Source organism: Thermobia domestica, chromosome 1 (genome assembly GCF_964235325.1).
Source record: "Thermobia domestica chromosome 1, izTheDome1.hap1.1, whole genome shotgun sequence".
Classification (NCBI taxonomy): domain Eukaryota; kingdom Metazoa; phylum Arthropoda; class Insecta; order Zygentoma; family Lepismatidae; genus Thermobia; species Thermobia domestica.
In genome coordinates, this window is record NC_137454.1 from 148515048 (window position 1) to 148539067 (window position 24020).

At 33.3% G+C, this 24020-nt stretch overlaps 1 protein-coding gene across 1 annotated transcript in view; it reads right to left on the reverse strand.

The window, feature by feature from the left end:
• The window catches only part of LOC145689995 (uncharacterized), a 690354-nt gene that overhangs the window by 49098 nt on the left and 617236 nt on the right, over positions 1 to 24020 (reverse strand). Inside the window, exons 25-27 of the mRNA XM_081764461.1 lie at positions 20879 to 21119; positions 11255 to 11433; positions 5586 to 5757 (exon numbers count right to left, since the gene is read on the reverse strand). Of these exons, the coding sequence (XP_081620587.1) occupies positions 5586 to 5757; positions 11255 to 11433; positions 20879 to 21119 (592 nt within the window). The remainder of the gene's footprint in view (positions 1 to 5585; positions 5758 to 11254; positions 11434 to 20878; positions 21120 to 24020) is intronic.

A 24020-nucleotide genomic window follows, 5' to 3' on the forward strand; every position in this document is an offset into this window, starting at 1 on the left:
GATAATGGTCATAGTGATCTCATTTTCTGCGATGTGCACATCAATGCTGTGAAATACATCTATGTATTTCAAAATGAATTACTATGCTTATTTAAGATAAGCAAACCGTCGCGGGACGCCACACAGTTGTTGAATTGTTGATTTCTATGTCATATAGCAAAGTTGACTGCCTGCTGGAAGAGGCAAATTCTGCCGTATCCCGAACGTTCCTAGAACATTAATTCTATAGAAAAACTTGACATTTTCTGTGATTAAAACTGCACAAAGGGCCACACAAACCCACAAACAAATGAAAGACACTCTGTAACGAATGATATCATTTATCACATGACACCATCGACGACTTACTGGAAACTTCTCGTGTTGTACTAACTCTAGCATTATGAATGTTTCCTTTTGTGTACTGTTACATAGCAATAGCCACAAGTTTATTTTTGGGTGTCCATTTACTTTCGTCAGGGTAGTGTTTATATTATCTGTTATTATATTTATTATCGTATTGTTTTATATTTATTTACCCCAAAGCACACAGTAAATATACATATTCTTTCATTTTCTAAACCACAAAAATAAGTTGATTTTCTATTTAATATAAAAGATCACATCAAAATAATTGTCATTCAAAAGTTAAAAAAAAGTTGTGAGCTTCACATTACCGTATTAGACTACTATTTAGCAACTGCGTCCGTTCAGTGTGACCATAAGGCAACGGCTCTCTAAGATTTGTAATTAATAAAACAAATCCGCTGTGATAACATTTATCTATCAACCGGATGGCCAGGGTTCGACTCCCAGTGGTGATGGGATTCACGTATTTTTCTCACTGCCCTCGTTCTGGTGCAGTTCAGAGATTCGCCCTGGGAAAATCTGGAAAGTAAAAGTTAATGGAGAGTGATGCTGGCTACCTTCAATATACCTGTATATTTTCTTTAGTAATTCCCGATCATCCCCTATGCTTGGGATTAAAATTGGTCAATGATGAGCTAAAGTGGCAAACTCACCCAACTTGAGTTTCCTCATACGTACAAGGGACATACTGAAAGTCGTGAGCAACATGTGTTCACAACCGTAATCTTTAGTTGTAAGTGAGACCAAGTATATCGTCTCAATCTACAGACCTTTCTTTCTTTCTTTCCAGACGTTGACAATGTTTTTTGCTAGCACGTGACTACAGGCAGAATTTCCAAATTGGCGGGCAGCGATGTTTCGTTTCGACAGCGTACTGTGATTGAATTACTTGTTAAAGAGGCCCAATCTGCTTCTGAAATTCACCGCAGGCTTTAGCATGCTTATGAAAATGTGTGCATGGGTGCCAGCAGTGTTAGGAGGTGAGTGAAACATTTTAAGGATGGAAACACGAGTATCGAAGATGAGCTTTGCAGCGGGCACCCTCGAACTGCCTCCACAAAACGTAACAAGGTAAGAGCTGATGGGCTGATTAGGAGAGATAGGCGTATCACTGTGAATGAAGTCGCTGCAAAACTTTGTGCTGGACATACTGCGGTGAAAGAAATGATTCACAACTTAGTTTATCGGAAGGTTTGTGCCCGTTGGGTCTCACGTTTATTAATCGAGGACCACAAACGTCAGAGACTAACCATTACCCAAACCCTTATTCAAAGATTTCGATATGAAGGTGATGACTTTTTGACAAGTATTGTGACTGGAGATGAAAGCTGGTTCCATCATTATGGACATCAAACAAAATGACAGAGTATGGAATGGCACTACTTGAATTCGCCACACAAGAAGAAAGCGAAGATAGTGCAATCGGTAGGGAAAGTTATGAGGAGCGTCTTCTGGGTTGCATTCTGGTTGACTTTCTTGAGCCTGGACAAACCATAAATTCTGCCTGCTACATCCAGACACTTTTGAAGCTCCGTCGTGCCTTGCGTGATAAACGTCCTGGAAAGAAGATCGTGCTTCAACAAGATAATGCGCGTTCGCAGATTGCACGTGCCACTATGGAGCAGATCAGGAGATTTAGGTGGGAAACATCTCCACATCCTCCCTACAGCCCCTACATGGCACCCTTCGACTACCATCTTTTCGGTTTTGTGAAGGAATAGATGCGAGGCCATCGCTACGACACACTGAAGGATATTCGGCAAGCACTGCGTCAGTGTCTACGGGCAGCTGGAACGGAATTCTATCGCAAGGGTATTTTCAAACTTACAGAACGATGGGGAAAATGTGTGCAAAAAACGGAGGCTATATGGAAAAGTGAAAGAAAGGTCTATAGATTGAGATGATATATTTTATTTCACTTACAAATAAAGATTACGGTTGTGAGAAATGTTGCTCACAGCTTTCAGTACGCACCTCTTAATATGTTAAGAAAATAATTTTTCACGACATCTTTCGTAAAAGAATTATCCGATTTGGATGCAATTTGGCGGACATTTACTTTGAAGCTTGTCAATCAACAGTACTGTTTGGAGATAAAATTGATCAAGAATTATCCCCAGTTAAATATATACAGCGACTAAACGATGAAACCATTTATCTAATACTCTCACAAAAAAAGAATATTGCTACTGATTGTAAACAAGTGCATAGCGAAACAAAGAAATAATCCGCGTCATAAACCAAGAACAAATCAGCTACCATCAGATATGTAGTCTTACGAGTGCCAACACTAGTTTAAATAGAGGACATACGAAAGGATTTATTAACTCAAGGAATATCCTTCTATAACGTAACTGGAATAATTTCCAACCACAGTAATAACGAACTTGTTATATTATTTATCCGGGATTCACAACAAGTAATGAAATTAATAGAAAATGGAGTCATCATCAACGAGAAAAATTTTCCAGTACGAGAATCTAGATGCTTTCCTAGACCTTCCTCCCTGCTGGTACGAGTATCTCGCCCAGTATTGAAGAAGTAAACCTATTTGCTATCAATAAAGGAGTTCTATCTCAAACTCTGCAACAGAGATCTCCAAGAACTTTTGTGCCCCTCATGAAAATTTTTGAGAAAACAGGCAATGTACAGTGCTTGTTCTCGCATGTTTTGCTCATGTGCTACAGGTGTTACGTGTAAAGTAAATGGTTTGGAACAGAAACAGGCACTTATCCGGGAAATAACACCTGTTTTTAAATGTAATAATTCTTGTCCTGACATGAAATCACATGTGTGCACTGCACATTGACTGATCAGTACCTGTGCGACGCGCATGTACATGGAATGTTCAGAAGAAAATGTTGCTGGCTGCAGACATGTGCAGATCAGCGAATGTAAGTTCATGTGTAGCACGTGGTATTTAGTGAAAACGTGTCTACGTATGTAATGGTACCAACACATACACTGTACTCCACCGATATTGTAAACATGTACATTTGCGTTCCAGGCCGGCCGGTATTTTAAATGTTGAACGAAAATTTTCTGCACATTACATATAATGTGTTCCGTTTTTTAACGTGATTTTCAGCTATGCTGAATTTCAAAAGAAATCTGCTGTGAACATGAGCTGTTTTTTCCCTGTATTGCCGAATGTTCATGCAGGTTCCAGAGAATTGTTCATCTAGCAGGAGTTTGTCGTTTACATGTCTGGTACATGGTATGTTTTTAATACGGAAAATAGGATTTCCAGGTGGTTTGTTTTAGCAGAAAAGGGTTGTATAAACATAAACTGTACATGGTATGTAGTGACAGCATGTATTTGCAGGTTACAGAGAAACAGTACACTGTCTGAAATATAAAAGAAACATGCCCGGTAGACAGATTTAAATCCGGGAAAAGACCATTTTCAGATGGGTTTCTCATAAAAAAAAAAAAAAAAAAAGCTGTTTTGTTGTTAGGTGTATGTTGCTTGTATCAACATCATGTACATGCAGTGTCCAGCTACATGTTGCTTTTGAATGAATTCTTGAATTTTCAGCAAAACAGACTAATCTCGACAATATTGGAAGGCTCACTGTGTGGGTAGAAATTTGCAGGTGCGAATTTATATTTTCCTGGACCAGCAGCAGATACTGGTATGTTTAGAAACACTGTGTTGCTGGAAATTCAGTCTTGATTCTTATTCCTTCAGCAAAATTTCGAACTCAAGTTTCATTCAACAGTGTACACATTTTATAATTACTACAAAATGGAAAATAGCTAGTAGGTCTAAAGACCAGGGACAGGTTAAAAAACATAAAATTGTTCTCTATAGTGTAGATGCCCGCTAGTTTGAAATAATGGCTGCCATCTTGAAATTGGGACCTGTGCATTCAGTATTAACTAATCGAAAAATGTAGTGTTCGTATCGTCTGAACTGCCTATTTCCAGTTCCCCTTTCACTGCATGTTTGTGATCCCTGTACATTGCATGTTCAGTGCTCTCGAACAATACTAGAATAGCACCGGTCTTCTTCCTTTTACATGCAATGTTCATCGGATGATCAGCTGCTGTTGAAGAGAAAACACGTTAAGAACAGTTGCAAAACATGCAGTCCACAGATGTTCCGTTCGGTTATAGGTACAAAACATGTGTTTTCCAGGTACAAACCAGGTGTTCTCTTCTTCCTTGTTTACCTGTGTTTTTCCGTTTCCAGGGACTGAACACGCAATGTTTTTAAAAAACATGAGCATATGATCAGGCGTAAAACAGTGTTCCAATTTCAAGGGTTTTCCAGGCGCATGTTGTACATGCGCATGTACGGTACGTGTTTTTTTCTGCTGGGGCAATATACAGCAAAAAATACATCATTGTCCCTATGGCAATTTTAAATTCTGCATCAAATGATCCCCAAACTTTTCGTCAAAGAAGATTGCGATATATATTTGAAAAAAAAAAAAAAAAAAAAAAAAAAAATAGTTGCGATCCTAACGCCAGCATATGCTGAAATCAGAACTCCCATCAAACAAAATCTCAAACGAAGTTATGTCAAACTAGCAACCCAACAACCAAGAAGAGATTGTACCTACAAAGGAAATATCACAAAAGTCACCAAAAATATGCAAAGTAGAAGTGATCTATAACTGACAAGACTTCATAACGCAAAATGTACATGACGCTATACAAGAAATTATAACCTGTGCCACATCTGTGTTGACTTTCCATTAATGTGACTAAGTCGACCTTCGAAGATCCAACTAAGAAAAATCTTCCAAGAGCAAACTACATATCACCAACAGCAATAATGAAGCTTCTACATCAACTACCCATTTATAGCAAATTGGAAGGAAACTGTCACAAGAGGAAGCGGAGAGCTGTGAGGAAATTATTACATGCATAAATATACACCTAATAGATATAAACATAGAACACCGTAGGGGACATAAACACACAATAGCAGACAGAAACAGAAGACATACAATTCTATGAAAGATAAGTACTAATTTACATTTACTAGTTTTCAGTCAAACGAAAATTTCCGTGACGTCAACACCTAAGAATACGGTGTTTCACGTGATGTTTTAAGTGAAACAGGAGTGGAAAAGCAAGTTCAATTTAATTAAGTACATTGTAAATACCAGTTAAATGACAACACGTAGTCACGAATCAGCATGTGATTCAAGGATATTATAAAGGTTAAGTATAAGTATTTTCTTATACTATATAGGGCACTAAATTAAGAAAATAACTTTTCATACCTGAAGAACATGATGGTCTATCCCACTATGCGGTGCCGAGATTGGAAAGAAACTCACTCCATGGTCATTGCTTAGTGGCTGCACAGGATGATATGTGTCCAAGTCCAGGTCATAATCGTGGTCCTCACACTCATCTAACAGATACGAACGCTCTATACTAGATGTGTGGATGCTGTAAAACAGAAAGTTTTTAATAATTAACTTTGTACAAAAAACGTTTGTAGACAATGGTTACGATACACTAGAAGAGCAGCTGACGAGCTTTGAGGTTAAAACCTCAATATTTGAATGGCGTCTGGATACAGTTAAAAAAAAGAAGCCAACATAAATCTTTTTTTTAAAAAAAAGTTGAAAATTATTCTTTGCCATACCTGTAGGGCATATAATTTGAATGGAGGTGCCAATATTGGAAAGTTGACGGTTATCTGTTGGTTCAATGTAGGGTATTACACCGATTACCGTTGAAAAGTTGTTGATAGGACATCTTTGGTGCACCAATTAGCAACCTAATTAGCCAATCATTTGTCAAATTGATTCAATATTTTTGGCATATTGATTAATTTTCAAAAACAAGAGATTGAACCTAAAATATTTCAATTATGGAGTGAGTATCTTATTTGTTGCTAAATCTTGCACAGGTGCGTACCAATAGTACAAAACTTGATATGAAATATAACATTTATATATATATATATATACACATTCATACGTAAAAGAGCTCTTCGTTTGCCTGTAAAACACTCCTCTCATTCCGCCAAATTTCTACATTCGTGTCTGACCTTATTATATCTCAATCTGTTTACAAGAAATCTAGTTTGTAGTGCTAATTCTACTACAGTAAATACAAATAGCTGAAAGAATAAAGAACTTTAGAAATGTTTATCTACACAGTGCGTTCAATAAATTCTGGGACTAACTCGAAATAAAATACTTAACGATCCCAGAAAATATTATAACCACATTAGTTTTCTATATAGATCCTTTTATACTCCATATACTCGCGGAACTGGTTGTAGAGATGCTAAAACGCCCTTGGAAGGTCGTCCACTGGAATGCTGTTCAGCAGTGCCGTCACATATATGTTTTTTTTTTTATTCATTGTCAGCGTTGAGAAAATGAAGCAACGTGCTGTAATCAGATTTGGTTTTAAATGGGGTAAAAACCGCGACAGAAACGTGCAGAATAATATAAAACGCGCATGGATATGATTGTCTCCGCCGAAGCAAAATCTTCGGTTTTTTGCGTTTTAAGAATGGTCGCTTTTGTGTGAGTTTTTGACCAAAAGAAGAATCAGATCCTGAACACTCCCATATTTGCCTGATTTAGCCTCAGTGGATTCGCGCTCTTTCCTAAGCAATCTGCCCTTAAATGGGAGAGTTTTGAGGATGTTTTATCGATTCAAGCAAATGTGACAACGCTACTGAACAGTTTTCCAGTGAACGATTTTCCTATGACCGGTACTGCGAGTGTATGGCGCAGGAATGAATGTATGTAGAAATCTAACGAGGTAATAAATTTTTCTGGCATCGTTAAGTATTTTATTTCCAGGTAGTCCTGGAACTTATTGAACGCACTGTGTATATTCTTTCCTAAAGGAAAGGCACATAATTTAATATTTGAAATGAAATCACGAAGATGATTCTAAACCCTTACTCCAAGGAAAAAGACAAATCATTAAAATAAAATGGAATTTTAAAGAAGTTATGCCAAATAGTAACACGACTATTCGTAACCGATAAAAGTACTTTTGGGAACTTAATTGTATTATATTTACACATATCTTCACATGTGGTGAATAAGGCGTTTTATTTTGTATATTACACCAATTCAGAATAATTTCAGTCAACATTTGTTAACTTTTTTCATTTCTGCGATTTATAAACCTTAAACTTAGCTATTAATATCAAACCTTAGAAAAGCTGTAACATAAATAAACGCGTGAGAATATATCGTACTCACCCACCCCCACTTCCAGAAAGGAAACGAAATTCTTAATTAAACATCCCATGTTTATGTCCTTTAGGTTATAGGAGACAGATGTTAAGGAAAGTGAATGGTTATGAAGCAATATGTGGAATGAAAATATGGGAGAAACGGGAGAAATTCAATAAAACCCAGGGACACGATGCCAGGTCAACTACAAACTCACATGGCTGGGATCAAACGAGAAATGTCTCGAACCAAAAGTGAGCGCTCTATCACTGAACCCCTTCTCCCAATAAAGTTATTTTTAATTAACAATCAATAAAATTAAGTCATTTAGCGTTAGTAAATACATACCTCCTGTTTGAATTAAAAATTAGGAATGTTATACACTACCCTTTTTACACCAACTATATAAAACGCCGAATAACTTCTGTCATAAAAAGGCATAGTCTCGATTGTTTATTTGTGAATAACGCTCCTTTGCAATATCGAAGCCAAGTAAGATATGAATCTGTGGTTTCATGTGCGACCCGAACCACATAATCTCATATAATGCTAATCTTAATTCAGTATATTTTAACTCATTTGGGTCCAATTTTAAGCAAATTCGCACCAAATAAAGCAGAAAAATTACATTTTGTAATTAAGAATCCATTTTCATTTGTTGAAAAGAATTGAATGTAGTTGTAGTTAGTTAAGTGTTTGGGACAAAATTATTGCACATAAAAAGAAAATCAAACAAGTTAATTTTAAAAATAAAACTTCGTTAATTAAAAGGAAACGATGACCATATTTATATATTACCCATAATTTTCACAGAGATGTTTAAATAAATTAAAGTTTTGGTATTCTATCTATGTTTTATTTCATTCTAATTGATGTTTCAAGTGTAACTGACCGCCTTCATAATCAGAAATGAACTAATTTAGAGAAATGTTGTACGTTTTTGGTATATTTTTTACACTGTTTTATAAGATGGTTACAAATTGAATATATATACATTCAGTATGTAACCATCATTCTCTACTTTTTGTAATACGTATTAATGTTCCAAACCTTACTTATTTTCAAACCATCTTCTCTTTTCAAGGTGTTATTCTTTAATTTTATTTCTATTTCTTTTCTTAATAACCCTTTATATCCACCCGTGGTTCTGCTAGTAACTAACGTGTTTTCAAACAAAATTTTTACAGCTTTCTTCTAGTGCATGTTGTGCTAATGCTGACTTTTCTGATTGATTTAACTATATATATTTAAATCAATCAGAAAAGTCAGCATTAGCAGAACCTGCAATAGAAGAAAGCTGTAAAAATTTTGTTTGAAAACACGTAAGTTATTAGCAGAACCACGGATGGATATAAAATGTTATTAAGAAAATAAATAAAATTAAACTTAAGGAATAACACCTTGAGTAGAGAAGAAGGTTTGAAAATAAGTGAAGTCTGCAACATTTTGTTAGAAAAAAGTGAAAGAAATAATAATAAACAAAAGTGTTAATACATTTAAATTTGAATTAAACGGAAAGCTATAACAATATTTGATTGTTACATATAAAAATAAAATTATAATAATGTAAGAAAATCATACCAAAATCGATTATAGAACAATTCTCTAAATTTGTCAACTCTGATGATAAAGGCAGTTAGTTACGTTTGAAATCAGTTCAAATAAAGTAAAACGCAAATGAAATATCAAAATGTTATTTATTTGCTGGTCATGTTTGTTTTTATCATATCTATGAATAATAAGACTATTTTAAGAATCTGTGAGAAGGTATGATGAAAGAAGAATATTGTTTTCGATGAACGTTGTTGGGTTCGAATATTTCTAAATCAAGACAAAGAAATGTTAGAATCGCCACAGTATCTGGAAATTTCTCAGCAAGGGTATGACATGCCAGTAATGGAAGAATATTTGTAGAGACGATGATGGTTCAATCGATTAGCTACGTTTCACGGGCATTTATATTTCTAAGTCACAATACTTCGGCTTCTAGCTGATCTATTTTCACTTAATACACATCAAAATGAAACAAAAATAACAGCATTTTGTGAAAGCATAAAATTAATTTTTAGAGAAAAGTGAAGACAGTTACATCAATAAGCAGGAATAACTATCTATTAGCCCTTGGTATTTACAACTGAGAGTTTGATCGCTAGACTTCTCATGGCAGCAAAACATCTTGTTTTTGAATTAAACAAATTCTTGTTTACTATTATATTCTACGCCAGAGAAGGCAGTTCCTACCTTGAAAAACTTAAAAGTCATCAACAAAGCAACGAAGTTAATCTATAACCAACGTTTCTTCCAGGCATATCGTCCTCTCGCCTCCCCGGTGTAAGAAAAATCCCCTACACATTTTAACCCGCTCCCCTCAGACGTTTTTTGTGGTATTTTTAGCTATACTTTTTTTTAACTCTGCCAGTATTCAAGTCATTGAGGACAAGTAATACTATATTTTATTGTCGTTTTAGATCTTTTAAGCGCTAAATGCATAAAGTAATTAAAAACACATAACAATTATAATACTACATAACTAACTAACTATATCAATTATGTTTTAAACTGGTCGTGTTAATTTTAGGTGCGAATTAAACGAGGATGATAATTATTAAAACTAATCTGAAAAATGTTCCTTTTCTTAATGAGTTCTTTTAGCTTATATTTTAAGTACTTCTCCCGGGTACTCTTTGTCGGGGCATAGCCTGAAGACTTTTTCTGTAGCTTGTTTTGTAACAACAGAGATGTGTATATATACATTTTCTTTTCAATATAGTATAATTTTGTTATTGCACTAACACCTAAATCAAACCTAATTTTATATTTTTTGGAATCTAGTCTGCAGTCTTCTACGTTGCATACGTCTTCCAACACGACGTAAGTTTCAGGTTTGGTTTAGATGTTATTCTATGTAAAGACATTATAGAAGAAAGTCTTAAGCCTGAGCCCTGAGGAAGAGTACCCGCGGGAAGCACTTGAAATATAGGCTAGAAAAATAAATAATAATAATAATAATAATAATAATAATAATAATAATAATAATAATAATAATAATAATAATAATAATAATAATAATAATAATAATAATTCAGATTAGTTTTAATTATTAATATTATTATGTGTTCCATACGTTCAAATAACCAATTATAAATGAGGATAGTTTCTGCTTTTTTTTGTTTATGACATATGTCCCAAGAGACCAAACTAAGAACTGCAAGCAATGTACATTGATGAAAAAAAGTGACTACAAAATGTAATATTTCTGCTTCATTTTGATGCCAATTTGGAGAAAATTGAGCCAGCTTGAGCTGAGATATGAGGATTTTTAGTTAATAAAATTTCAAGATAGCAGTTCAAATTGGCAATTTATCCCCAGTCAACTATTTAAAACAGTTTGGTAGTAGTTGTACTTGACTAGTTGAATCTTACAAAACAAACAGCATTTCATATAATTTAAGGGTTAGCCTATTTTTTAATTTCTGGAACTGCTGCAGGAATATAATTCCGTACCAGTAATAAATTTATCATGTAAGGATAGTCGTTCAAATGGGGTTCTCTGTATTTGATTTGCTTCTTTTCATACTTGAGGAGAAAATTGTGGTAAAATAGATTTTCTTTTTAATTCTTAATTCGTCGTCATCTGAAATCGGCAAGAAAAAGTCACCTTTTGCATATTGTCCCAAGAGGCTTAAGCTTTAGCTTCATTTTCTCATATACTTAGTAACAGGTAAGTAGATAGTTACCTTAACTGGTCCCTGAGAAAATTGCTCGTGACGTCCTGTCCCCGAGAATGATAGTGTTGATGGAAAGAAGCAATTCGATCCAACACAGCCTGTGTCTTGTAGACTTTATCCAAGTTGATGAGGCCACCAGGGCCTATCCGCGTGAAGAAGTGGTCCTCCCCGTTGTAGTCTGAGATAAACTGGAACATGAGAAAGGCTGAGACGACCATGCGAACAACGTACACTGTCCATATTACATTCACAAGGAATAGTGTATATATATACAGAAAATACATGTAAGTACACTTCAAATACTCGCCTAATTAATCGGTATTAAAATAGCATATATTCTATTTCTAAAATTACAATATACACAATTAGACTATTTTGATCATTCACATTATGTTCACAAATCACATTTAAAATCCTTTTGCACATCATTTTCAGTTCTGGCTACAGAAAAAAAAAACACTTTCTACAGTTCTTAAAAATAACTGAAAATACTCATAAATAACAGATTTTAGCATCTAGCACTTACATAACATTATTAAATAAGCTAATGATACATTTTTAAGAATCGATTTTCTTTAAAAGGATATTTAAGACCAGATTACGAATTACATTTACTTTGTTTTCGCATCTCACTCTTAGCTGAAGAATGGAAGAGAGGTGCTGAAAATCCCTCTCCCCTTATCGAGCAAATCCCAGTCTTCCAATATTTGATCAAAATATGAGACAATTAGCCTTAATAAGAAAATAAGAACTCATTTACAAAGAAAAGGAGAAGGGGTAGGAATGACCTGAAACGTGTCTATTTTTCTATCAGTTTAAGCACTAAGAGATTTTAAAAAGTCTCAACTTGAAATAAATAAATTAATATAATAATAATAATAATAATAATAATAATAATAATAATAATAATAATAATAATAATAATAATAATAATAATAATAATAATAATAATAATAACTTGTTTAAGAAGTTTTGGATTGAGAGAAAGCTAAAGGTTCCGCTCAATTTTGTATCTCAAATGAATATGTACAGTAGTAGTCCGTGAGTACTAGACTACTTGACTGCTTTTCCGATATTTTGGAAAGTTATAAAAATAAAACATTAAACTATTTATACGAGAATATATTATTTTTGTCCTTCACTTGATTTTATGTTTAAAAAATCAAATCACAACGACAGTGTATACAGTATGCAAAGTACAAACTGTATTCAACCTTGACCAAACTTGTCTTGGAGTTACTTAATACTTATGTAAAATATTTTCCTGTGCAGACCTTAGCCTTTGAGTTATAGGCCACCAAATTTCGGATTTGAACTTAAAGTATATATTATACGTAATCTAAAAAAACTGATCTGGTGTTTGCCTACGTTTGATCTTGACTTATTGCTGCTTCATTTCTCATCCTCAGAAACAGACACACACGCTGGAATTTTTTTTTTTCGGGAGGGGTTCAAAGTTTCTATGGGGTTCAAATTCAATATAAGGATAAATTATTTGTATTAAAATTTTTAAAGCCACATCTAAAATTAAACTAAATCTTAGAAAAGTCGGGATTTCACGGAGAGGGGGATTTGGACACTAAGGATCCCTCCTCGTAATCCCTACCCAGAAACGACATTTCATACTACAAAACCCAATAAACGCTTTTAACTGGATCATTTCAGTGCTGCACATCAACAAGAAGCACCAAAGCTCATATAAGTTAATTTATGAACTTCTATTATGTTCAAATTATATTTCACTACGTTTGAGTGGTATTCATCATTATGTTTTGAGTGGTGTATCAAATGAGATTCTTGATCGATGTATTTCATGTCAAGTTTTGATTTTTTGTTGTTAATTTCGTTTCACTTTTTTAAAAAAATCATTCACAAATATCGTACGCAATCTACAGAACTCATCTGATCTTAAACAAAATTGGCTGAAGAGGTATAGCTGGGCTTGCTTAGAATGCACGTGAAATATTTTCCTTTGCTAGCTTAGACTGCTTAGTATGTGTATAAAATATTTTCCTTTGCTAGCTTGGCTTGCAGCCTTTGCTAGCTTAGTATGCATGTTAAATACTTTCCTTTGCTAGCTTAGAATGCTTAGTATGTATATAAAATATTTTCCTTTGCTAGTTTAGAATGCTTAATATGCGTATAAAATATTTTCCTTTGCTAGCTTGGTTTGCTTAATATGCATGTGAAATATTTTCCTTTGTTAGCTTAGAATGCTTAATATGCGTATAAAATATTTTCCTTTGCTAGCTTAGAATGCTTAATATGTGTATAAAATATTTTCCTTTGTTAGTTTGCCTTGCTTAATATGCGTATAAAATATTTTCCTTTGCTAGCTTTCCTTGCTTAGTATGCATGTGAAATATTTTCCTTTGCTAGCTTAGAATGCTTAATATGCGTATAAAATATTTTCCTTTGTTAGTTTGCCTTGCTTAGTATGCGTATAAAATATTTTCTTTTGCTATCTTGGTTTGCTTAGTATGCATATGAAATATTTTCCTTTACTAACTTAGAATGCTTAGTATGCGTATAAAATATTTTCCTTTGCTAGCTTGGCTTGCTTAGTATGCATGTGAAATACTTTCCTTTGCTAGCTTGGTTTGCTTAGTATGCATGTCAAATATTTTTCTTTGCTAGCTTGGCATGCTTAGTATACATGTGTAATATTTTCCTTTGCAGAGTTTTGGTTCCCGAGTTATAGGTCATCAAAGTTGAGACCTGGACTTAAACAGGCTTTATCTTCATGAGGTCCTTTTAATGCCTTTGCTTTCTCAATTATTTCTTAACATATAGTTTTATTATCTGAAGTAAGCTTCTATCACTTGACATACACGAACAAAATTGCATTTGTGTATGATAGTTTGCGTAAAAAATCTTGATTTGATGAAAGTTGGCATGTGTTTTCTTTGACGCTTAAAAAACAGTCCTATTGCCTAGGTTTAATATTGGCGAAGAAAGGGTTGAATTCATGTCGCAGGCTCAACATTTTATATAAACATGTTTTGCTAACTTCTACTATGCATGGTATTACATTTGTTAAAAAAAGTCCCACGATTATGTTCTGAGGTAAGAGAGATGATGTTAATGATGATTAGATCAAAATGATGGAATGAAAAATGAGGAGGAAATGGAATAGTCCTGCGAAAACTCATGCACATGTGTTTGGACATCGCTACGGCACAATCAGTTGAAAAAAACAAATAGTATAAAAAACAATCGAGATAAAAATTTCTCAATTTCTAATTTAATAAAAATGCTTCTTTTCCTTTTCCTCGTTATCTAAGTAATGGCTGCATTTTTTGTCGGCATGTGATGATCTATCAATAGTCTGGATGTAGATGCGGATGGCTTGTTCTGTTGGGCTAAGAGGAGATTCCAAAATTATTTTTTATTTCTATTCAACAATTAAAGGATGCTTGGCAACTTGTTTGTCCACACTCGTATATATAGTCGAAATCTCTTTATGTAAAATACTAAATGTTGAGAAATCTAATATTTTGTACATAAAACAACATTCTTAAATCAAAGTATGAAGTATTCACCAAACTTACTCTCAGAATTACTCATTTGACTTCTGGATTTGAAAAGGACATAATGCCTATCAATTATTTCAACACCTGCACCCAACAGTTGAAGTTGCTATGAATTGAAGCTATTTCATTAAATGAACGACATACTCTTTGATCAACGTGTTCAGTAAAGGTTACTTGCACAATAATAAAATTTCCTCACTTAACACGCTTAACTTACATTACATAACGTTTATTAAATTTTTTCTTCGTCTTCTCTTCAGGTCAGCAATTCTTCGATTGGTTTGGCGCAGCTTTCCATTCTTCCCTGTGCTTGGCGAAACTTTTCAATTCCATGTACGTTTACTTCCCTATATCTTGATTCATTTGGTCCGTATATCTCAATCACTGCCTTCCTCTAGGCATTTTTCCTTCTACATTTACTCCATAGCTAACAGCATGCCACGTCCCATAACGTGTCCAACCATCCTTTATTTTTTAAAATTATTCTCCAACTTTCTTCTGTTTTCTCTTATCATTTCCAATACTTTTCCAGGTGATTGAGTTCATTTTTACTATTTAACATTCAGTTTTCACAATCCGCATAATATTAATTTCATTTAAATAACATCAACATTGAAATGTAGCACTACAAATCAGTATTTTAATGTAATCGATACTATATATATATATATATATATATATATATATATATATATATATATGTGTGTGTGTGTGTGTGTGTGTGTGTTTGAAAATCTTCCTTCATAAAGTGTCAATACAATATCTACACTATATGAATCAAGATAATACTAATACAATTATATCTACTTATTTTATTGACGAAGAAGCATTAGTAAAATATCAGAATTTGAACGTTAATTGTGACAAATAAGAAATACACCTTCAGGCTATACCTATGACGAAGAGAAAAGGGATGCACAATTAAATATATAAAAAGATGAATTAAAAGTTGAAATGATTTACATATGGGCAAAATGGGTGAATATGAGTTCGATGTTCTTTATGTTGATAGAACATACTCAAATTAGTCCATGCTTCCACATTTGTTGATAAGAGAACATACAAGAAACGAGGCATTCATGTTTGTGATGATGTGCAAGCAAGTAAGGATTGTCGTAAAAATTAGAGAGGACACAAATTGATAAATTTTTGCATATTTTTGCAGGCATAACTCATTCTAGGCAGACTCTTGGGTTGACTAACTCACACAAGAGAAGAAGGTACATATGGACATCCTTACTAGGTATTATGATTCAGGAATACTTTTAGAGTAGTTAAAAAGAGAGCGAGAAATTTCTCGAAGCGGACATCTTCTTAGATCATACCTTGTGATGGCATAAGCGGATACCAAACAAAACAAAAAAATGAGCCAGAAGAAAAGTAGGAATCAAGAAGTTGAATAATAAAATGCTGAAAAATGAAAATGTAAGAAATCATCCGTTTAATAATTCGAAGAAAAATATTCAAATGTTAAATTATAGTTGAAGGCACTAACAAAAGGCAAACAATGCAGCAGGCTACAAAACTGGTATTAGAATACATAAAACTTTTAAGAAACTATGAATTAGGAAAGAGATGTTACAGAAAGTGAGGGAAAGAAAGATATGGAAACAGTATCATGCCGAGGAAGGCACACAAATATACAGGAAGTTAAATAAGAAATTACGAAAAGATACAGACAGCCTAAAGAACGAATTCTACAGAAGAAAATATAAGAACATACAAGAGTTAGAAAATATAGGGCAACAGGAGGAACTCTAGAGGGAGGTAAAATGAATGGAAATTCGAAGTAAACAAAAGATACAAAGATAATATCTAAAGATGAGAAGGGATAGGTAGTGATCAGGCCTAAGATTTTAAGGCGGCAAAAATATTGAGCACTTGCATAAAAGTATGGATGGGGTACGTAATCTGAACGTTGTAAAGAAAATCAAAGTATTCCAGGATTACAAGGGGTTGAGAAAAAGATATGCAAAATATGAAGTAGAACTAAGAAGATAACGTTTATTAAGAATAAGAAGGAACAGTGAAATAAAATACGTATATGAGACACGACAGTAACAAAGAGATTTCTTTGAGATATCAATAATACCATTGTCTAAGAAAATGAATCCGGAAAGACATCAGGACTACAGAATCATTAGTCTCATATCTTATGCAGCACAAGCTATGCTTTGAGTGCTTAAGGAAAAGTTAACATTTAGAAGAATTAATGACAAAACACATGATATTATCATATTAAGAATAATCGACATAAGGCTTACAAAAGAGCAAGGAAATAAATGGAAATAACTGTAGTATTTACTGACTTAGAAAAAGCTTTCGATCGAATTAATTGATAGCTATTGAGGGAGTGCTTAGGAAGTGGGATTGAATGGAAATATTGAAGACTAATTAAATGTTTATTAATGATTAAATGTTTATTGAATCGAGACAAAAGATTTAGAATAGCGAAGAAATAAGGAAGGCGAGTGTAATTGGAAGAGGATTTCTATATGAAAGTTGCCCCCCCTTTTTTTTTTTTAAAAAAAAAGGAACACTAAAGGAGGGTCTACGGAAGGAAGAAGATGTATCGGTAGAAAGATTAGGTGTATACGGTTTGCACATAATATATCTCTTGCTGCAAAATTTGAATAGGGTAGATTATTAACATATTAGAAAACACAAGTAAAAGTTATGAAGAATTTTGAATGAAAATAATAGTCTAAAAGACAACAAATAACAATTAAAATTGAAATACAGAAACTGCATTAACTGAGAAGTTGGAAGAAAAAGTAGAATACAGTTGACTATCTTTGAGTATCATTAGCAAAAATGTTAGATATGCACGAGAAGTTAGAACGCGAATAGGTATGGCGAAGAACATCATTAAAAAAAAAGAAAGAAAATGTTTTTTCTTTAGCCTCCGAATAGTTAACGAAAAGAATAATCAAATGTTTTGTGTGCAGCGCGTAAACGTGGACAAAATACTAAAACGACAAGAAACAACTACCAGAAGCTTCCGAAAGTAGATGTGAAAAAGAATGGAGAAAATTAGCTAGGTAGAAGGGGAAAGTAACGAATGAATATTGGGAAAATTAAGGGAGAGAAAAACAATATTTTAGATTATTAAAAGAAAAAAGCGGTGCTGTTAGGCCATATTTGATAAGAACTTACTCTGAGCTAAGTACTACAATAGAATGAATAGCGGAAGAGGCAGGAAAAGAGGAAGAAAAAGATTAATTATATTGAAATTGATCAATTATGTTCAAGAAAACAATTTTTCCGTTAAGAAGAAAAGAGTGCCTCGTTACTGTGATGTTTGAATTCAACTTCTGCAGGAGTAAGCTGCAACCAGTGAGCAAATACTTATGACACTGTATCAAAAACGCTGCGCTCTTAACAAGTGATAGAGGATGACTGCGTATCTTCTAAGCTTATTTGCTGACAACGTAATAAACAATTATAATTTTATCTTATGATTTTAGCCCAGAAACATTGCTCTGTAAGTTAGAACAGTTTCCAAATTCTAGACACACTCTAAGAAACTAATCAAACTTTTGCTATTTAGTGAGCACACAGTTCAGTTTAATAGTTCTCATTGATTGCATTTTGGTACAGTCCGCAGCAAAAAAAAAAAAAAAAAAAAAACCTGCAACATGAGTATGTAAGTTTATTGTGAAACTACGCCTAACAGCCCAGGGAATCAACATAACGTCTAACAAGGAGAAGGCAGTCTTTGGTAAATGATCTTCGGAGCCATTTTTTGCAAGGTGGTAGTACACATATAAAGAGTTAATATTACAAACTGCGAGAGCGCAATAGTCAAAAATAACCGAGAAAAACCGTCTTAAAGTTTTCTACCCGCCGCATATATCGTAAGACGCACAAACTTATCAAGTGACGGCGTGGCAGAGTGAGAGGAACCTGAGACTCAAGCGCAAAGGGTCCCGGGTTCGATTCCCATTCGAGTCAAACTTTTATTTTTGTTTTCGGCATCAACCAATAAAGTAGCATTTGTAACTATAAGTAAAATATTAATTCATCATATGTTTATAATGTATTAAAACAATAGAAATTTTCAATCACTTGTAAAATATTTCAATGTTCCATGTTAACTAGCAAGAAAATTTAATCTCTTCCGTAAATATTATTGTTACCGCAGTCGTTGTGTAAAAATGTTCTTGAAGCTTCGTGTCTACATCTGTTGACAGTGTGCGCATTACAAGGGGAATGAGGGGGAAATCTCCTTTGCTTATAGCAGCATCCAGTATTAGCAAAGGGGATTTCCCCCTCAACTCCTTTGTAATTCGCACTCTGTCAACAGATGTAGACACGAAGCGTCAAGAACATTTATTACAACCACTGTCGTAACCATAATATAACTCGTGATATCAGTATATTTACGGAATAGATTAAATTTTCTTATTATCAATATTAACAGATCTAAGCATTTGAAGTCGCTGCTAACAATTTCCACTAACTTGATCCATAACTGCAAGCAATTGTCAGTGGAAAGTTAGAGCTACACAAATCTAATTAATCATAATTATAATGTTTAATTTCATTATACGAATTACCTATGTATGCTGCTTATGTTAAATTTTTAGGATAAATCTCGTTTCTTTAATTACAGTTGAAATGTTCAATTTCATTATGTATGCCAGTTATTGTGTTTCTTAATTGGTTGTATAAAAACATCTGGTTATTATTTTGCATGATTTACTTAGCAAATTTTACAATTTAATCAAACTAAACTATGGCAGTTCCCTGTATTAGATCATAAACTACATAATTATGATTTTGGTTGCCAATATAACAGAAATATGAATTTTTCATGACGTGTTGAATTTCAAATTTCTTTACTGGAAAATTTCAATTTTGAACGTACGCCTCTTGAAATCCAAGGACTCATATGTTCACAAGGAAATCTAGAACGTAACACGAAGTTTATGGTGCAGATATACATCTGAATCAGTGTTGCCAGACCGATCAGTTGATAAAGCAGAAGACTCGAAGATAAAAAACAGGAGAAAGCAGTAGACAAATAAAGCGGCGGCATTTGAGTTCAAATCCAGGGAGAGAAAAATTTTGTCATTATTAAGGGGACAGTGGTCAAAACAAGCAGTCCAGAATTCATTATTACTTCCATTTCAAAATAAAACAATACATGCAAAACATAAATATGAATTGTAATTACTTCAAAATGTTTTCCAATGATAAGGTAATCTTTTGGAGATAGAAAGACCCTCATGCCCCCTTTAGATATATTAATAATGTTTGATACAAACGTGTGTGAAGTAAGACGTAGTGTAAGAACAAAGTGGGGTGGGAAAATGTCTTATCATACACCTAACTATAGTATAGCTATATGATACAGTCACACGTAAACGTAACATAAGACGGTGTTTCGCTGACGATCGTGGAGAGGTGATCTAAGCTACTTTTCCAACCAGGGGTAAAAGTGGTTCTGAAAAGGTAGGGTGACGCACCATCCCTTGTGCCTATCTTTGCCTATTATAATTTTTTTAGGAAATGGGGGGACGCTATAGATATTTTTTGGAATTGGAGTAACGACGTTCAAACACTTCCAACCCAAGTACCAATCTAAACAGCACGTACTCGTAAATCTTACAGTAAGAATTAAAGAACGCCTACCATCATGCATATAGAAGATGAGCAAAGCCCAATAACTATATGCTGTACAGAGCTTTGTGGATGCATACAGAAAAATTTCCTCCTTTCATATAAGGAAAAAAATGAAAATTCTATATTAATAATAATATATTTCTTTAACTTCTCGAAATAAGGAAAAAGCAGGAGATTGTTCACTTTTAATTTTCTTTCGCAGTAGATCAGTAGAACGTAGAAAAAGCAGGAGATCTCCTGCAAAATCAGTAACTCTGGCAACACTGATCTGAATATTCTGTACGTTGTATTTTACTTTAATGAACCTTAAACTGAGTTTTTTTTTTTTTTTTTTTTTTTTTACAAATTACAATAATCTAGAAAAATCGAGCTAATGGGCCCGTTCATATGTATCATAATAAAAGAGTATATATATAAAAGATGAAAAGTAACAAGAGGTTGAAATAAATTCATTTCAAATGAGATGGCTTACCTCCAGCCGAGCGTTGTCCCCTGACGCCAACACCACAAGGCTTGGTGTGTGAGCCATTATATCACGCAGCTCCCTGAGAAAGGCACCAAAAAATGGAACAACTTGACACTCGGGCATCGCTTTGGCCTTCCCAAGAGCCACTTCGTACTCGGAGGACAGAAGCATTGACGTTAAGAAGTCAAGCACAGGAACCGATTCTTTCTCTGTTATCGACAGCCAAAACGGCTTCAGTTTGTTCGATCTGAAATTAAAGTATTGATCAGAGGTGATATTGAAAGGATATGGCAGTTATAATATAGCTACCTATTGTGACGTTTCAATTTATGATAATATCTTTATAGTTCACTTATTTCTAGAATTGTTCTTAATTACAAATAGATTAATTACCACACATTATCAATGATACAATACCAGCCTTACTTATTACACCAATTTGGAGTTACTTAGGTACATCCAAAATACATTGTAAAGTAAGTGCAAATTTTTCATTTAGCAAATTCAATACAGAACAACAAAATAAATGATTAAATAAATAAATTTGACACAGCGATCAGTGAAAATGTTAGGAATATTTACAAAGACGTTGAGAATAACAAGGCATGTGATATATTTAATCGACTAACATAAGAAATTAGGCAAATATTGGATGGATGATCTTAACAATTTCGAAAAAAAAAAAAAAAAAAAAATAGTTCTGGATTCAAGAAAAGTTCACGCTGATAGATGTAATGATTTTTTAAATCAATATATTTTCAATGATAGCATTGGATTCAATATTTGCCAAACTAATACTCAATATTTGGATGAAATTAAGTCACACAACGTAGTTGACTAAAACACGATCAAATACAAGTCTTCATTATGATTCTTGACACTTTTTCTTAGTTTCTGTTATTAACAATAAACAGTATGAGAATTTTTAAAGGTAGGACATTGAATACTACCAACCTTACTTATTACAGCAAGTTGAAATTATATAAAATACATTATTTACTTACATAAAACACATAAAATACACTTTAAAGTAGGGACATTTTTTTATATTTAAAAATACAATTATAATTCGATGTAAAAAAAAAGGAGAAAGAATCGTGACGCAGGGATCTGTGAAGATGTTACGACTATTTACAAAGAAGGTAATTTCTTGACATTGCAAGAACATTGATCATATTGGATGAACTAATATTGTGAAATCATAAACTGCGCATTCACTCGTCAGATTTCTGGGCTATACAAAAAGACCTGACGCTATATTAGATATCGGTTAGCGTCAAACGCAACTCAAAATTTGAGTTTTAGTTTGCGATAATCGGCATTACATGTTGACTTCGTTAATTTGCGATATGACGTCAGTATTACACATTTTGCATTTTGAGATCATTTATCTTCCACCCCTTCTTTTTTCTACAGTCTTACCACCACGATTCTCACACAAATATTTTGAGTTGCGTTGCGATAGCAAATTTTGTGTAAGCAAATATTTAATTAGAGGAAGGAGTTGCTAGTTCACTTAATAGCACATTGTAGACGATGTATAGTATATCTCATTTTCTAAATTTGTGTGATATTAATATATTTACTAATTTTTAATTGTTGTTTACTATTTTTTTAATGCTGGAAATTGTAGAGATGACCGTTGACACCTTTAACTAAACCAGCTTCATTTTGCTTAATGACCAAAAAGGGACATATTTCTTGTGTTCCTTTTTAATCTTACTAATCAATACATTACTAATGTGATAATTACTAATATAATAACTGGAAAGGTAAAACATTACACAAATCGTTTTCTTTTTGAGGCATAATAGTATTTCTTTATGGACACAACATTTAAAAATACAACTTGTATGCAACACTTTACATAGTTATATAAAAGTCATTCTGAGAACAAGGGAATCAAGTCACAAAACCAAGTTGTGAGAAAAATAGACAAATTTTGTGTGGAACATATAATCATAGAGGAAGGTTTACACTGTTTTGTGTTATAAGAGGCTGTTTACAATATCTTAACACAAATCTTTAACTTTTGGAAGGAGCTTTAGATAGAGTCTTAATAAATCCAAAATGATCAAAGGTGAACTTGTTTCCCTTGTGCACTAAATGCATATATATCAAAATAATACATTTATCTGTTAACGTGTAGTTTTAACATGTTTGAGATAAACTTTTTGAAGTGAAGCGTCAAATCAACTTCATTTTCTGAACATGTTAGTCCAACATACTCCAGATTTTAAGACAGTGTTTCTGGGGGACAAATTTCTTGCCAAGTTTGAAATTTATTACCATTTCGTTTTAATAGATTATAATACTAGCTACTGATTACAAAATCTATTTAGTTTACATCCCAAACATCTTCTATATAAAGTTATAAACTACAAACAATTAGCCTTGATAACCATAAATTACATAGTAGAATAAACCGGGAATTTTATGAGAATTTTCGTTTAAAACTGGTTAAATTTTAAAGAATAGAGTTGAGCATTTCTTTTCAGCAGCAAATCTATATGAGACATACCTTGACTTTATACGTTCACACTTTGTGTTTCGTTTGCCACTCTGACAGATCTAACTCGAGAACTAAAAAAAAAAAAAAAAAAAAAAAAAAAAATAGAAGAGCAAACTTTCACCATTTTATGATTTTATTTTTCTCTCTTATGTCTCTTTTTCTGACAACTTTGTTGATCGAACTTGATTCCCTTGTGCTCTGAACGCCCCATATAGAGAAAATTTTGCGTGACAATAGAAATTAGCTAGCAGCCCCTCAAAGAAGTTGTGTTAGTTCCGAACAATGACTCGAACAAAATTGCTGTTAGTCCAATTTTGTAGACTTCATGCACCCAGTTTAACATGGGATTCAAAATTTATATAGATTCCTACCGGGAATTAAACCTGAAACTTCCACAGCAAAGCCGAAAATGTTAACACTGAAACTTTTTCAGTCTCATATTTTCTGTAGTAGAATAACGTTTACTTATTACGTTATAAGTTGCATTTCATTATCTCCTGTCACTTATGAAAAACAAGCAAAAGAAAAATTGTATTTTTTTTTAAATTTTAGTATGTCAAGCTCTTAAGAGCTGAAGTAGAGGAAAGCTGAGAATGAGGATTAGGAACACCACATATGGAAGAATTGTGTATTACG